Here is an 18,176-nt window from a genome sequence, read left to right as displayed (position 1 = left end):
GTCCAGGTAAAACCCAGGTATTTGCAGGATGTGACCACCTCAACGTCCAGACAGGGGTCGGTGCAGTCCCAGCCCTCCTGAAGTCCACCATCTGCTATGTTTTGGCTATAATGTTGAGCTGGAGCTGGTTCTGGTTCTGGCCGCACCATGTATTCTGCCTCCTGCCCCCCTCTGATTCACCCCACTACTGCAGAGTCGTCAGACAACTCAGAGAAGACGTTTCACACTTTACTTAGCTTCATGCCTGTGTCTATTTAATTAGATTTAGTGTCTGAACATATGTCTATCACCATTTTGAAGTATTATTTTAAAAATAGAAAATAGATGTGCTTTAATGAAACACATTTACTGCTGAAAATAATTATCAAAATATTTGGATACATTTGATGACAGAATATTTGTGACTTGTAACAAGATACATTTTATTGTATCTTTGTCCATCTGTGCTGACACTTGACTCAGCTGTGTTAGTGTAATGACACCTCCTGGTAACACAGCCTGTCTAAAGCCTGTTACATTACTTTCCTGTGCTCATTGCACAAGTTGACATGCACTGCATGCATTATTGAACAACAAAATAAGCACTCTTACTATTCATATGAGGAGGATTTCTACCAGAAGCACCAGACTAAAACACTGCTTGTATGAATTTAAAATTGAGTTTTGTTTATGTTTTACTGCTAAAAACAGGGGGTATTCTAGAGAATATCAAAAAACTGTGTAAGAGGAGCTATATAATAATAAAATTACTGTTTTGGATTTGCATCTGTAATGCTAAACTTGAATATTAAGGAATGTCATTCAGTAGTTTCATGATACTTTCAAGTTATCTGAATAACTGTTCTGAATAACTGTGTAATCCTGCTTCCTGAAATGCCCCCATGACTCTGACTGCTCTACATCGCCTGTATGTTGAGGGGGTCAGGTGATAGTAGTCCACTAGGTCATCCTGACAACGCTAAATAAGGCTAGATAAGCTTATCATCAATGATTATTCACCTGAAACATCCAGAGCATGAGGATAAGGGGGAGGGGGCATAACCTGAAGTGCTTGAAAAATGTTTTCTAATATTTCTTTTCATGGTTGGCCTTTGTTGCATCTCACGAGTAACTGCTACAGGCATATGTAAAACATAGTACAGATTACTTGTAAATGTGCCATTACATCAAAGACGTTTTTTTTAGAACGTATTTTAAGCGTTTATCAAGTGTTGCCAAGGTAAATAGTTATGTACTCTGCACTTCACTGAGAGGTAAATGTTTAGTATGACATCAGTCAGCTCAGCTCAGTCAGTGGTGATTCATCTTGATACCCTCAGCTGACACTGGTCCTCTCTTGATCAGTCTCGTTGAAAACAGAGATGGTTTCCAGATAAAACCTTGTCTGGCTTTTTGCTTCTGTGCGTGGAAAGAGAAACAGAGGGAGAGCATTACTGGAACTCACCACCCAACGTCAAAGGGATCGGGAAATCAATTTAAATCTCTCCATGATGGGGGCAAGTCAACCAAAATGTGTTGGATTTTTAACTGTTCCAAAATGGACTACTACCTTGGTAGCTTCCTTGAACATACAAAGGTCGGGAGATGATTTTGAAGGAGTTGGATTATCACGTCTGTACTGTAGGAAAAGCATTTGATAATCAGATTCCGCTTTGGTTGATGGGACATCCCTGATCTGAGCTGCTTCTATTGTGACTGTATGTTATTCATTGTGACTGGAGCATTTCTATTCTTTAGCCTTTGACTCGTTTTATCTGCATGTGTCTGCATATTTGACTGCAAAAGTGATCCCCTCTTCATTCATACAGTTACACACATTTACCCCTGTAAGCTGCCCTGGACATCTTTCGGCCACTACTCAGACCCACAAGAACACTTTGGGGACAAGTGCCTTGTACAGGAAGGGAGAAATCCCATCCAGATTTTACCAGCAAGACCTTCTGTCTACAAACCAGCTTCTAGGCCATATGTTAAACTCTCAGTGCTGCTCAGCTCCCAGACAGGTCATTGATCATACATTAACTTCCATTGACTGCATTCTGAGAATAAGCTAGAAGGTGTATGGGTGAATGGGGTCAACACCGTTCTTATGCAACAGAAGACCCTGCAAACAAGCCGGGTCTGAAGGCAGCTGTCCTGGTTACCTTATTAGTTATTCAGCACTGTTATATACAGTATATCTTTAGGTTTACTGTGAAATTAATGCATGTTGTTGCTGTCAGGTGAAAACCACCAAAACCACAAAATGTCAACTTTTCAGCAACCAAGAAAAACAGCCTTGTTCTTAGATTGATGACAATGCATTTTGTCATTATCCAGTGGGTTTTGAAAGGGTTTCATAAGCCCAAGAGGTCAGTGAATTGTCTCAACCCATAGAGGTGCATTTGATCCTTCAATTTAAGTGAAAACATGAAAATCACCAAAATTGGAGTTAAAAGATGTGGATATTTTGACCTTTGATATATGTGCTCACAATTTAAATTCCAGATACCATCTTGCAAAGAATACCTAGATCTATACTGTCTATTGTTTATTGCCTTCTTTGCCAAATGTTGAATTGCATGTGGGGGACAGGTGGCAAACATAGCATTTTGATTTTATTTTTTACTAGCCTAATTATAGCATTTTTAAGCTGTGTATTGTCTCCAATGAGAGTTGCTGGTGTGACAACTGAATTTCACTCTCACACTGATAAAGTATATTTGTACTGTATGTATGCATCTATCTACTGTATCTTCAGCTGGGCTTTGGTATTCCTCCTTCACTCAGCAGTGCCTTTTGTCAGCAAATTTCCTCCCACACAGCTTTTGTCCATTACACAATATAAGAGGTTGAGGAATGCCCTTCACGTAATATACACACAGCTAGGAGAGTCAATGGCCGCATCTGTTTGATCAGGTGCAAATCCCTCTCTTTCAACTCTGATCATTGCCCTATAGAGATAACATGAAGGGCTATTAACTGTTGGAGACCTCATCCAAAGGGGAATATAAAAATGAATGTGCCCCATGACCTACAACAGCCAAATTAGCAATTGTGAAAATCAACAACTCTTTCCTAAAGCAGGAAACCAAATCTGACCTATGAAGTCAGAGTAATGTACAGTGACAATATATGCAAGACTGACTTTGTTGATCCTAAAATTTGGCTTTGACATCCAAAATAATATTAAAATGATTATGGTGCCAGGAGTGCCTGTAACCTGCATTCTGAACTACAAGTTGTACCCTCATCCCCAGGTATCCTCAATACCATCAGCACATTTTCCTGTTTTCCAGTCTAGTTTCTAATTGTAGATTTATATGACTGCAGATTTGCAGGCCAGACAAGCACGTCACTTTTTTCTGGCTATGGGAGACAGCAATGCCGACTTACAGTATATAGACTTTTAGGGCATACAGGAAACTTTTAACTCTTTTAGAGCATACAGGAAAATCAAACTTGAATACTGAAATTCAGTACCATTTAATTTCATCTGTGGGCTAAAGTTTCTATAAAATTTTAAATTAATATTTAAGCAGAACATGAGTGAGATGTGGTCTGTAATTTGTCCACATTTACCAAGGAGAACGGTCACAAGGGGCAAGATTCAGGCACATATTCCCTAAAATCTACAATCAACAAAAAGGATGTGTTTAATAATTTGTGTAGATAACAGGAATTATACCCCTTCTTATATTCAACATCATCACCGCTGTGATTTGGTTGCAGACGAACCACAGGCAAATCTTGACTGTGGGCAAAAATTTAGAACAGAAAATGTAGATATATCCCAATTGATTACATTTGAACATGTATTTGAATAACTTGCAACATGTGTCAGAGCTTACTTTTAAATTGATTTGGGTTTCTACCTATGACCTTTATCCCATGGCATCACCATGGCTCTGAGGTTACATTCCACAGACCGACCAATGTGCAAAGCATGTAACAGAAGACCAAGCAAAAATCCCCTTGGTTTTGGTGGTTATATTTCAGCATCAGCATATTTTCTTGGCAGCATATAAAAAAGAAAGGAAACAGAACGACTACAACTAAATATCAGTCTCTCTACACCATCCCTGTACAGTGTAGGTCCGATTGATGAGATGAACCGCCCCTCATTCATTCACTTCTGTATCAAAAGTCAAGTCAAAATCTGAAAACCGATCTACTAGTCTCTAATTAACCAATAGAAACTTGAGTAAAAATGTGCAGATCTACCCAATCCTCTCAGATCTACACAAGTGTCTCAGGGACATTAGACACATTTACTTGATTTGTAATTTGTAGACCTTTTGTCTTAATACCCCTACCCTCCCAAATAATTACAACAATGGTTCAACCAATAACCAAGTGAGAGACCACATTTGGGACAAGTAGGTGCTCAGGTAAAAAAAAAAAAAAAGAATGAGCCTTCCCTTACCTGTCCCCAGGTACAGAAAATAATAACAACAAGAGCTAGAAAATAAATTCTGACATTTGAAAATCCTTTATGGGAGGTAAAAGTCTTTTTACAAGTCCCCAGTGCCTCATCAATCAGTGATCCATTATTTTGGGGTTTTCATTTTTATATAAGCTATATCAAATATATTCTATCCTGATGTGCCTCAGTGTATCAGACCAAAATGAAGCCTAAATCAGAATAGAATATATCACATAATAGAAAAATTAAAGAGTGCTGGCATCCATAACACCTTACTGGCCAAATGTTGAGCACTACAAAGGGATTAGGCTGTCAGTAGAAACATCGGTATTCAGACTAGTAGAATGGTGGGAAAAGCCGTCCATCCACTAACAGATGTCTTGGCAATAGGGGGCCTAATTCCAGGAGAACAGAAGGTCAATCAAGGCCAGTAACACCATCCCAGGTCATTGGTGAAGGGGCGAGGTCTACCAGAGAGATACAGGCAGGCAAAGGGGTTGGGGGGGGCTAGTTCCTCTCCTGCACAAATACAGTCTCCTGTGGACAAAGCCCCGCCTCCTGCAGTGTGATGTCATAGTCCAAGTGGGCGAGCTTCCGTCTGGGGAAGTTGGTGACGAGCTCGAAGCGTTCGTTAGGGTAACCCTTGGACTGGACGTGTCTTACCAGCGCCTTGAAGGGAGAGAGGAACAGATGAGAGACGTTTTAAGAAGCAATCAGTATTCAAGCCACAATATGCAATAATCACTGGGCATAGAGAGGAAGCCCTTGCTTTCATTTTAACTGATATGCAGTAAATGTGCCGTGTTCTCACCATAAGTTTGGCTTTGGACGACAGAGAAATTTGCTCTCTCTGTCCATCTGGGTAACGAAGCATCAACCTGGCTTTGGGACCTTGGGAAAAATAAAAATGGAAAACGAAAACGTTAAACATTAACACCTCCCACATATGATGCAGTCCTCTGGGCCAATCGGTAACAAATATGTCACCTAGTTTTGACTGATAATTGTAGTGCCGCCCCTTTGGTCAATCAGTATATTTGGAAAATCCCAAATGCAGTGGCGAGATGCATAATTTCTCAAAGTTTCGTCAAAATTACATCAGTGATGCCTTAGATGTCGCGCATGGCATGTGAACAAACAATGTTGCGTCTCCCTTGGGCTAATTAGTGTCATTTTGAAAATGGAGTGAAGGTCTGGTCACACTATGCACCAAAGTGCACGAATATTTGCTTCGCCCCTCATTCACCTCCATTGAAAACCAAGCAAAGGCTGAATAAAAAACAATTTCTGGTTGTAAAGTAATTTCACCCCTTCGCTTTCGTGCAGAGGGTTTGAAACAAAATCCAACATGGCGGACTCGAATCGTGGCAGTATCACATCATCCAATTTAAGACAAGACTGCTCTAGCAGAGTAGAGAACACAAATAAGCAACAAAAAGAGATGCAGCGTAGCTTATAGTCAGTTGTGAGGAAGGAATAGATGACACACTTGTGCGTGTAATGATTTGATAGATACTAGCATGCTAGTAGCTAATAGCTAACTAGCTACCACTCAGCAATGAGCATAGCTGAGTGATAGCTAGTTAGTTATTAGCTACCAACCATGATAATGATGGCTAGCCAGTGCCGGTATTATGGTTGAGCAATTAATTTAAAAAGGTGGACCGACAGGTGTGACTGACCTATCAGTCAACAACAACCCCCTGACCCAAGAAATCATACACAAAAACAAAAGTTCATCATTATTTCTGCTTTTCAAGCATGATGCTAAGCTAACTCTGCTCCAAGATAGCCGCTAAGTAGACAGCATCATTCCCAAGTTTTGTCAAAATCAGTTGAGTTTGTGACACCAAAAATCACAGACAGGTTAAAATTGTGTATGCATAGGCTAGATGTAGGGCTTGATATGGACAAAATCAATATCACAATATAAAGCGATATTGGTATGTAAAATCACATTACATTGAATTGCATGGTAATATAAAGTATGATAAACTTCCTTCATTTGTTTTAGATCCCATTTTATGAGATTTTAATTAGTATTTGCTTTTTAACATTAATTTAGACAACAAAATTGTGTATCAGGATAACTTGATGTCGCTATTTCATCACGATATGATTCTATTGAAAGATGATAAACGATAATATGAACTTATTGCCCAGCCCTAGCTAGATGCATTCTCATATTCAGACAAATTAAACATATAAAGAATGTGCATTGACACACATGGACATACATCCACACACACTCATACAGTTTGCACATTGAGTTGCACATTGTCATACCATTGTCATCAAGGCAGTCCGAGTCACAGGGTTTGGAGGTGCTGGTCTTGGAAGGCCCAGCGCTTTGGGCTGCTGTGGTACAGTGGTTCCCTCCAGAGTCTGCGTCAGGCTGAGAATGACGAATCGCAGCAGCTGAGGGTTCCAGGTGGTTCTTTTTGCTCTCCTCTTTCCTGTGGCTGTGGTTGTTTTCTTTGTACGAGGACTTTCTGTGGCAAGAAGAAGAAACGGGGCTGTCCGGACAGAGAGGCTGGGGGGCTGCAGCAGCAGGAGGAGCAGGCGTGTGTTTGCTGGCAGAACTTTTCTCTTCCTGGGGTTCTGGCGTTTCGTTGTCCGAGCCGTCGACAGAGATGAGGCCCTCGCTGTCGGAGAAAGGCTCTGCATCCGAGTCGTCGTCCGATCGGGGGGAATCGGGGGCTTCTGGGACGTTGGAGGACTCGTAGTGGGTCTCCTGTAGGGACGCTCGAATGGCTGCCTCCAGCTGACTGTCCTCACTGGCATCAATCAGACTCTCCTGGACCAGAAAGCAGAGTGTGCAGGTGTTGAAAACAAACCAAAGAGCTGGATGAATTCACGTAAAGAAAGGGGAAAAAGTGAATCAATAGACAAATAACTGAGAGAAGAAACTCCCCAAACTTTATTTTAGTGAAGAATAAACAGCAGCGAGCAAAGAGTTACAGAGAGAGAGGAGAGAAAGAGACTGAGAATTAGAGCAGACACATGAGATGAGAGACTCACAGAGCGAGCTCGTTTGGCAGGGGGTGCATGGCAGGATGGCCCATCTAGCTGTCCGTGCTCTGCCAGGAAGCCAGTCGCCTGCTCCAGGAACGATGCCACATCCAGCTGGTTCCACTCCACCATTTTTTGACCTAAAGGGGACAAGTTATGAGGGGAACAGTACAACACAACTCTAGGGTTTACATATACACAAACCAATTTGTGAAGTAAAACAGAACATAAATTTTAACTAACTACAAGATTTTTTAAGATAGGAAAAGCGGAAAATGGAAATATTTCAACAGGTGTGTTCAGATGCATGGACCTTGAACTACAATGAACTGGGGTATTCAGCCCATCACGTGTAATAATAATAATAATAATAATGCTCTGCCACAGTCAATTGTTCAAGGATGAGCTATAGCTTTTGAATTATTTCACATAATAGCACTGCCTTGTTTTCTAATTGGTGTGCACACAGGCAGGTTAGGCTGCCTTCTTTTAAAAATAGCTGCACCAAATATTAGCGGAGGCATGGTGCAATTCACACACCGACGTCAGGATGGCAAATGAGGAATACTTTTGAAAACAGCTCCCAAAGAGATTGATGAAGACAGGTCAGGGATGGTTCCTGTTCTTTTGAAAATCTACCTATGAATGTCAATTACTAGTATTTATGTATTCAATATTTTCGTTTCCTATTCTCAAATCTTTCTGATCATTAAATTGTGTTAATGTATTGATTAACTACTAAACATGACAGTTTGAACATGTCTGAATATCCATGACCCATCAGCTGTTTCTGCGTCCCCCCTGTAAACACTCACCTGTACGGGGGTCGAGGATGGAAATGTACGGGAACTTGTTCAGCTTGTAGAACTGGATGTATCTCTGTCCCTCTTCACTGTCATGATATACCTGTAATAAAGAAAATACGTGAGTGCATAAAATCAGTGGCATGCATGTCAAGACTAGCTTTAAGAGATTTGGAGAGTGGGACATTTTTGTGATGACAACATTTTGTCAGTGAATCGAAAACCATGTCAAATCAGTTTCGTCTCAATACGTTTGGGCCATAGGACCCTTGAGGAAAACCCCGCACACCGCTTGGAGGAACATAACTGCATCACAGATAAAGCATGAAACCAGGCTTAGAAACTGCATACCTGCCAGAATATGAAGTGCTCTCTGATGATGGTCCTCACTGCATCGTTACTCCACACATCCCTGTTCAGACACTGGCAGGCAAAGTCTTGCACATTTTGAATGTTAATCATTAGCCACTTGTTCTCCAGTTGTCCACAGTCTTTTGCCTATAGGCACAGGGGAGAAAATATAGAATGAGAATAAACAGAAACAACCAAATTGAGTATAGTCAATTACTGTAGAATGAGGAAATCATTAACATGGCAAGTCTTGATGGGAGGAACAAGCAGATCTATTGTGAAGATACAGCCTGATGGCAGACAAACAACTTATTTGAGGAAATGAACAGGTGTGCCTTTATGGAGAACAGACATAACCATCTGTATCAGTGGTGGGCAACCATATGCCAGGGAGGGACAAGGGTATGCAGGTTTCATTTCCTAACGCTACACCAGCTGATTTCACAAATGAGCACACCTTCAACCGGAGAGGAAGAACTCATCAGTGAAATTAGTGTTTGGTTGGAATGAAAACCTGCATACTCCTGGCCTTCCGTGTCACATGGTTGCCAACTGATCTACATAGTCACCATGGAAATATCACTGAAAGTTCAGAACCCATGCAAAGTGAATAAAGACGTGTGGTGTACAGGGTCCAGCGAGTGACTCCTTACCGTCTCAAAGCTGCCTTTGTGCATGAGCTCAATGGGAGGACGGAAAAGGTCTGCCAGGGTGCTCAGTTTCTTATCCACAGTGCTACCGTTACGCAGCTCCTGCTCCTGGCGAACTAGGAAACAACATACATCCACAGTCATTACAGCAGGTAAAGGTATGGTATGAATACAATGACAGTAAGGGTGAGACAAAGAGAGTCAGCGATTTCATTGTTGGATGTGATTACACTGCATTGAGCAACCACATTATTTATCAACCTCTTTAAGCTCAGGAAAAAAACTTGGAGAGATTTCAAATACTCACTAGTTTCTGTTTGGAAATCCCGGAAGCCATCAAATATAGATCGAGCAGGTCTTCGTCGCTTTGGCACTGTGCGTATAATAAACACATCACAAGTCACGTTCAGAAAGTAATCAAAGTCAGTACTCTCAGTAATAACAATGATTTAGTGTTGAGTTCCAATAATACGAGGTAGTGTAAGGTCAGATGCAATATAGTACCTCCAAACAGTGGTTCTGGTTCCACCAATATGTCCTGCTTCTGGGGAATGGGCGCTCGTACTTCACTGAAACATAAGGCAACATATATATAGTCTAAAAAGAATCTACTGTAAAAAATGTTTTTAAAATAAACCAAAATAAAGTTAAAAAGATGAGAAAACACGCCAAAGAAAAACAAAACTAAAGAATTTCCAAACCAAAATGGTTGTCCTACACAAGTCTGTGACGTAAAACATCAACTTACTCTGCAGGGGGACCTCTGCTGCTTGAAGCCCCTGTTGAACTGGAGCTGGTGCTGGGCTCTTCCGCTATCGCCCCTCCATCCAGGAACATGGTCACTGCCATCTCTAGATTGTTGTTGCATGCTTCTAACATATGTTTTCCTACACTCTCTGTGGCCCCTAGCAGAATGATACACACACAGATATTGGTAAACATTTTGGATTAAATAGTAATACATAATAGATAGTTATGCCTGTGTGACAACTGACACCATTCACGTGATGCATTTATTGACTTAGTTAAAATGTGCCAGACAATGCAACGCCATACTATACATCAAACTCTGGTTTGATGCATAAAGATACACAGTAATATATTGTAATAGTTCAATTAAAGTCAAGAGATCATTAATCAACACAATGTCAACAATCTGAAAAGCTTTTGCATATATGTAAAGGCTCTATTTGTGGTGTAATCTTGAGTGTTAAAGTGTACAGTAACGTTAGGGTAGGATCAGACTTCCCCGTGTGCACTGCGCATGTCCGTTTCACTTTCCAAGTCTTCTACACAAGCAGCCCCGAGCTGACTCGTCTCTTCCATTAAACAACTTAATATTGAAACACTGTTCGCCGTGGTTAAACTATCAAACAACTTTTAACATGGCGGTGACAGAAACACTGCTCTTAAGTAAGAGCACACCGCATGAAACTGAAGATGTTTCAACCCGTAACATAAGGCGGAGCCTGGGGAGCTACAAGCCGAGCTGATGGTGAAGGAAAATGTTGCACACCCGACGTCCATTCCACATAATCAAACAAGCAATACGAAAAGATAAGACAAGCAAGCCCAGGCGAACGTTATCTCGCTGTAATCAACACCACAACACAATCAGAATTTTTTAAAAAGTGACTGTGAGAGGTTACATTTGAGCCTTGTGGTTTTATGAGCCTTTTTCAGTCTTTTGCTTGACAGTTTACCAGCTAGCTACACACATTCTTAGCGGCCGTTACTGGCTGCTGTTCTTTTCCCTCTGCAAAGCATTGACAGGGCAGGGGGCAGTGCAAGACTTAATGCCCGTTTTGTTTCCTGCGTAGTAAATTCGAGGTGCTTGAGCGAGGAAGCTATTTTTCTAGGGTAACCCATGCCGACTTTATGGATCAAAGGCAAAATAAAATATTTTCTTTACCTGTTATTGCTGTGAATTGTTGTATTAACCCATTCACCCCCGGAGCTGATGCATCTCCGAGCGCCGCCATCTTACCGCCACAAACAACAACACAAATGCTGCGCATGCGTTTCGCCGTCCTTTCCGTGGCGCGAGGGTCTTTGCGTCACCAAAGACTTTTGTTGCATTGTGGGATATGTAGTTCACCCTATCCATTCCAATTCTAATATGGCTTAGAACCCTTTTAATATTAAAAACTAAAAATTGCATAAACTTGCTATTTGAAGTAGTGTGATTTTATTGTTATTATTTGTATAATACATTCAGTTCAAAAACAGTCAGCCAAGTCCAAAACCTGAAGCCCCAGAACAACAGTTATTAGCAGTCAACTGCTCATTCGGTGAGGAGCAAACAAGATCAAGGTCATCTTAATTATCTCACAAGAGGAAAACTGTTGTACAGCCTGGCATAAACAAAAAACATCTCATGTTTTTGGATTTCACTTTTATGTGGGGAGGGGGATGGCACTGGCTTCCCTATGTCATAGCAAAAAATGTCAAAAGTATATTTATGAGTACACATAGTAACACTTCCAACCCGACTGGCCCATGGTATACATTTTTTGTTCATGCTGCATGTAATGTAATATCACATTCATGTTGATAATGTCACATCAGCTTTGTTCCAACAGAAGGTTCGAATTTAAAGACAATCTGATATTCCTTGGGCCATAAACCTTCTCCGGATGAGTCATGGTCTAAGTCATTTTACCATAAACCTCTGGATTTAAAACAGGGCCTGTGACAAGGAGCAAATGGTAAGAGCTCAAATGTTATACTGTTATTTTCTTGCCTCCAGTAGCAAATTGAGTAATAGGTACTCAGGCCACTTCTTTATGGTTTTGAAGGCCCATTAAGTGCAGATGCAAGGGATGAGATGGTAATGGTCAGTGTCTTATATTGCAATAAAAAAAGAACACACTTATTTTAGCACTTTTTGTCTAAATCCACCATTGCATGAAACCATGCAACACACTACAAGTGAATTCTACTCTGTGGAAAGCAGAGATTTGATGCTACCAAATTGTATCCATGTTGGGCCTTTTAGTCCTGAGGCAGAAATTGAGTCTTGTATAAAAGATGCATGTCTTTAATTGTAACAGGGAGTAAATCAAGTGCACTCAAGCAATATATACAAGAGACCACATGGATACGTCAGTTTTTTTCCATGTGGTCATCTCAGTGTTTGGTGAATTAATAAATCCTATGGCAAACATGGCCAACAAGTATACACCAAAAACTCCTATTTAAGCAACATTAGTGTGAAGGCCAATTATAGAATACTACAGAAGATGTCACTGTAGTACCACAGCCTTAATACAGCTTAAAAACAATGTTTAAAAAAAAAGACATAAGATGTCCGTGCCTATAGCATTAAGTTTCTTATAACCGTAGTTAGCAATGCCTATGAGACCAGTTCACCCATTGATAAGAAAATCCACCTTAAAAAAAGAAATTACATTACTGTTGTGATCTCAGAAGTCCAATTAGTATTTGTGAGCATGAACAATTGTTTCCTAAAGTTAGAGACCAGAGAACCAAAGCTCTAATCGGTGATGTCTTCAAGAGAAAAAAAAAGTCTGGCGCCACTTCACTGACTATGAAATGGAGACTAACTTTAGGGACACATTAAATGATTTTACATTCACATGAGCTTTATTTCACTGTAGTGGTCAGTATTGTCAACCGGAAAATGGGCCTGGCTATATTCTGTAAAACCTCTGCTGATGAGATAGTCAAACCTGCTGGACAGCAAAATTTGCCCCATATCAGGAACAGATGAAATACTGGTTTATTAAAATTATTCGTCAGTTTATGCCGTAAAGGATATCATTTCCTTAAAAGAAACACCGTATTTAAGTGCCACCTTACTGAGCTACTTTAAAATGATATGAACTGTAGGGCGTCTATATGGCATCTGAAGCTTCATTTGAGATATTTCTATGACTGCGATGTTTGGTACCTGGTTCAGTACATTGTTTTGAAGCGGAAAGTGTGTGTTGAGATCAAGTGTGAAAATATACAACATCCCAAGGATTAACGTGTGTAAATTCTGTTTAAGAATGGATTTTCCCTTTAAATAATCTTGAAGTTTAGGAGTTCACTACTCCGCTTCATCCACACACCTGGTACCTGGTTTGTACCTTATGAGACCAGTCTCATCCTGTCAAAATAAAGGATTAGTACTCACAAAATCCCTCAGGTAGTAAGATTGCAGTGCAACAATAATGTGATAAATAAGACAAATTCTGATGGGCGTTGTGAGGATGAAGCCTCTATCCCATACTGTATCCCACATGCAAGAACAAAAGATAATAATGGCAGGAAGAAAAATTAAGAAATGGGAGTAGGATAAAGTCAACTTTTTGATATCTTGTTTTCACAGTTCATATCCAGCCTAATAAATTAATAAGCTTTCACATAATAGCATAGATCAAGTTGTGCATGAGTGCATACATAAGTGCACGTATGTTTGCGTGTTACATGAGTGAGCCATGGGTGAATTTCATGTCAGAATGTACGCGTGTATATTTGTGTATGAGCGAGTATGATTGTGTGCGCGTCGGCATAGTGTCTGTGAGGCCAATGTGTTTCAGAATGAGGTCCGTTTCGTGGGCGGGGCAGGCGGGGTGCTAAGGTAAGGGAGAACACTGTGACGTTGGCAGACGGAGTGCGGGACTGCGGCTCAGAAGCGGATGAAGGTGGCATCGATCTGGCGTACGCTGGGCAGCGCCAGCATGATCTTTCGCCGGTACTGAGGGTCCTTCTGTAGCGGGTTCCTCTCCAGATAGACCGTCTCCAGAGTTTTGGCGTTCTTCAACTCATCGAGATCTGACCAGTTGTCTATCTGGTTATCGTTCATCTGAGGAGAGAGGGGGAGGGGAGAGATGGCATGGGAAATGACAGGACGCAATTTGTTTTGTCTTATGTAGCCCAGACACATATTTTAGGCACACCTATCAGAAGGCAGCATATTACAGATACATTTTAAATGCATCAAATAATACCCCCATGTCAATCCACAAAATCTGACTTATATCCATACCCAGAACTCCTGTAGCTCTGTCAGATGGCTGATGTTTTCAATTTTCTTCACTCGATTGGCTGCAATGTCCAGAGTCGTGAGCTTTTTCTGTAAGGGAAAACAACAGTGTTGACATGACATTTTGGCATATAGTGACAAACTTTGTTGTTATATGTTTTGCACTGCTAGCAAAGTGCTTGATGGACAGTGTGGCATCTAGCCCTTTCAGAAATGGTCTGTTGTATTTCTATAACTCACATTGTTCTCTAAGCCCTCAATGACCTCAATGCCATTGTGGCTCAGATAGAGCTCTCTCAGGCTGACAAGGCTCTGCAGACCCTCAATTTTAGTGATGCGGTTACTCTGGAGATAAATACACAAACACACTCAGTCATCCATTACAAATCATTAAGTAATGTCTCAAAATATACAATTTTCATTTTTTCTTATTACGACTCCTACAAACGCTGAAGAGGATTTGTGTGAGAATACCTGAATGCTTAGAACAGTTAGGTTGTGCAAACCCTCTAGATGCTGAAGCTGAGTTATCTTATTGGTGCCAAGGAACAAACTTTGCAAAGAGGCGAGCGCATCCAAGTTCTCTATTACCTGTGAACACAACAAAATGGAGACAGACGCACACAGACACGCATCAAAATGACTGAATTACCCTTTCAGAAATTTCTTTTAATTTCTTATTTTTCTCAATCCATAATGTTGCAATGAAAGTGTTTTAATTTGTGTATCTGATTTACACAAAGTTTCAACAGGTAATGTCTCACTGGCCGACTGGCCCTTTCTGTCTCACCCGGATGCGGTTGGAGCCCAGCTCCAGCATCTCCAGGCCTGTGAGGTGTTCCAGGTTGGCAATGCAGCTTATTTTGTTGTGCAGCAGAAAGAGTTTCTTCAGCCGAGTCAAGTGCTCCAGACCCTCCACCTTCCTCAGGATGTTGAAGGACACGTCCAGCTGCCTGTTAATCATTCAAACAAATATGTTGAATAGGGTAAATAGTAATTGAGAAGAGGTCTCCATGTCCTAAAATGTCAGCCATAGAAAAATAGAATTGAGGTGGGGTCATGTGATCATTGGCGGAGCATGTCTGTAATTTTAGTGTCATCTGAATCACCATCTGACCATGTCAGTCATTTTTACAGACTGCGTGGGCCTCTGCCGGTAAAAATCTGGCCCCTTTTTCCTCCTGTACATCGCCCTGAAAAATAACCTCAGGTAAAACTAGTCCCGCCCAAACTGACATCCTTGAGATTGTTGGCGAAAACTGTGCTACTTCCTTTGGGAGAAGACCATCTGTTCAAACTGCACTTGAAAGCGACATTCACTGCAAACTAAGATCAGACCCAAAGTTTCAGGTCCAGATGCAACTTTTTTTTTTCACTTTTGCCACCATACTATATTGTTATTTTAACATATTTAACATATCAATGTCAATTGTGGAAGTTACTTATGACGCATGGTACATTTTTAATGCAATGACAACATGTAAATGGAGTAGGCATTCCCATCTCTGTAATTTTGGAGATTACAGAGATCTCTTCTCCCGTCTGACCTGGCCATTAACATTACAGATGCCCTATGTTAACAACTACTTTACGTACACTGTCCTGAAAACGAATTTAGACCAAATAGGGCTTAAGTTGAGTAAGTTTAGTCAGCAAGCCTACAGTTTCCTTTGGACTCACTCCAACTCTGTGAGGTCCTGCAGGTTCTCCAGTTTGCGGATCTGATTGTCATAGAGATCCACTTCCCGCAGTGAGCTCAGACTGTCAAGGTTCTCTATCTTCTTGATGAGATTCTGTCGTAAGGAGAGTGTCTGCATAAATGGAGATAAGAAGAAAACAATCAATTGATACAATCAGATATCAGCAGCTCTATTTTATCATACAACAAGCACCTTCGTTCTTCAGATATGATTAACTAAGAAAAAAAAACATGGTTGAAAGAAACCCAAATTCTAATTAGTTTTTCCTGTCAGGTCACAAACCAAGGAGTAATCCCAAACCCTGCATACAACATGGCTACCATTACTGCATCAGACACTGACAGAGAAAGACAGAGTGGCAGTTATAGGGCACAAAATAGGTTGTAACCAGTTACTTACTTTAGCCTTCTGAAGCACCTCCAATCCTTCAATCTTTCCAATACGACAGTGAACAAGATCAACATCCTAGAAACACAAGAGGCAGTTTAAGTTGAGATGTTAATGTGTATAATTTACTGCTTCCAGACTCACAAAACATGGGTCAAGCTTTGTGATTGTGGGTGGAGGCAAACAGCAACGGTCTCAAGACGATCTTCTCACCTCTTCCTCTGGGTCCAGGGTTATGGTGTCCATATCAACAGGAGACTCTTCTTTACCTAAAAGGCGAGTAGGAATAAATTAGATCAACTAATTCTGCTATTACATCAAGGTAGGATAATCATATAGATCATGTAGACACAGAGAGGCTAAGTGTTTTAAAACAACATCAGTGGCACCTGCCTGAATATTTTTGCCTGAAAAGACCAGTGATGGTTATGCAACACTGTCATGGATAGGCTAACCACTATGTTTTTACACGTCTGATTGTTATTGATGTAAAAGTCTTTTTACAGATGACAACCTGAATGCCACTATGTGCCTGACTGATTATGGAGGGACAGGAGTGATGATTTACTTGTGGTAGCAGGCTGATTGGGGTCCACCTCGCCATTGATACTCTTCCTCCGGGTCTCATCATCACCAGACTCCTCAGACTCACCCCTCCGGTCCACTACAGGCAGCAGACAATGGGAAGGGATGCTTAATTTCATTATATATAAACACACATATACATGTCTCAGTGACACATTCAGCTGAATTTGAGAAATCAACTTCTGTGCATGTCTGATTCTAGTCAGTAGGATGCCAAGGCTAGGCCTAGCTCCAGCTAACCCGTGGAAGAGTCAGGACAGCCATGTGCAGCAGTCATCCTCTGCTGGAGGGTTACCAGGTTAAACTAACGATGGCTTGCCGGCGGTCATGTCTCTGCAACCACGATCCTACTGCAAGAGTCATGTCTACACAACTAGGAATACAACAAAATATATCTAGCAATGAGAACTGAATCAAGCTGTGACTCGCTATGAATGGGATCAGGGCAACCCCTGTCAGAGATAGCTTGCTAGCTTGATAACGACGTTAGCTAACGTACATTAACACTACAAGCTAAACAAGGCTAACCATGTTAGCGTTAGCTAGGTAGCTGGCCAGACCTGAGTTACTCTGTAGATACCGTTACTTAAAACGGAAAACACATAATATGGACGGACAAGGCAAGTAACGTTAAAATAGAAAATCAATTTCCAATCATTGGACTAGGCAAAATAGATAGGCAAACTGAAATAACTACCATTAGCAAGACAATGTGGGATAACGTTAGCTAACTGTATAACGCTAGCTAGCTTGTTGTTAGCATATTAGCTAGCAAGCCAAGGATGAAGCTCTGGCCAGCAACTAGGAATAATAATGTTGATTTGATCACCTGATGTGCTCAAATGGATATAGAGATGTTTGTCTAGATAAATGTCGGTTCAACCAACTGATAAAATCATGAAACGGCTGCATCTTTATTTATTTACTCACCTTCCATTTCTTGAAGCTCTCCAACAGACAGGGAAGCCATATTTCCTGTAAACAGTCCTGACAACCGCTCAGCCAATCCGGTGGAAGCACACCTGGCGCGCTCTGCTTTCAGACACCAGAGGGCGCTGTGAGCACACAGGAAACAGCCAGACTGCTGAAAACGAATGGTAGAATAAAGGGATGTGTATAGAGCATCTTTGCTTCTACTACTACAACTACTACTAGCCTACTGCTACTACTATTACTACTAGCACTACTACTACTACTAACAATAATAATAATAATAATAATAATAATAAGAAGAAGAAGAAGAAGAAGAAGAACAACAACAACAACAACAACAACAATAATAAGAATAAC

General features: G+C 40.9%; 2 protein-coding genes across 2 annotated transcripts; both read right to left on the bottom strand.

Moving 5' to 3' along the window:
- Positions 1–3,954: 3,954 nt before the first annotated feature.
- ubxn7 (UBX domain protein 7) lies at positions 3,955–11,239 on the bottom strand. Its single transcript, XM_071925125.2, has 11 exons — positions 11,134–11,239; positions 9,970–10,126; positions 9,726–9,790; positions 9,529–9,594; positions 9,225–9,337; positions 8,572–8,718; positions 8,233–8,323; positions 7,427–7,557; positions 6,692–7,202; positions 5,217–5,296; positions 3,955–5,074 (listed from the first exon to the last, which is right to left on the bottom strand). The coding sequence occupies exons 1-11, from the start codon at positions 11,237–11,239 to the stop codon at positions 4,913–4,915; spliced, it is 1,629 nt and encodes a 542-aa protein (XP_071781226.1). The 3' UTR covers positions 3,955–4,912.
- Positions 11,240–12,805: 1,566 nt separating this feature from the next.
- Positions 12,806–17,968, bottom strand: ppp1r7 (protein phosphatase 1, regulatory (inhibitor) subunit 7). The gene is made up of 10 exons (XM_071925097.2): positions 17,817–17,968; positions 16,870–16,965; positions 16,515–16,570; positions 16,314–16,379; positions 15,895–16,025; positions 15,005–15,167; positions 14,689–14,805; positions 14,455–14,559; positions 14,218–14,304; positions 12,806–14,034 (listed from the first exon to the last, which is right to left on the bottom strand). The coding sequence occupies exons 1-10, from the start codon at positions 17,854–17,856 to the stop codon at positions 13,858–13,860; spliced, it is 1,038 nt and encodes a 345-aa protein (XP_071781198.1). The 5' UTR covers positions 17,857–17,968; the 3' UTR covers positions 12,806–13,857.
- Between the last annotated feature and the right edge of the window lie 208 nt (positions 17,969–18,176).

This window comes from Centroberyx gerrardi, chromosome 13 (genome assembly GCF_048128805.1).
Source record: "Centroberyx gerrardi isolate f3 chromosome 13, fCenGer3.hap1.cur.20231027, whole genome shotgun sequence".
Classification (NCBI taxonomy): Eukaryota; Metazoa; Chordata; class Actinopteri; order Beryciformes; family Berycidae; genus Centroberyx; species Centroberyx gerrardi.
This window is presented reverse-complemented; position numbering and strand designations above follow the sequence as displayed.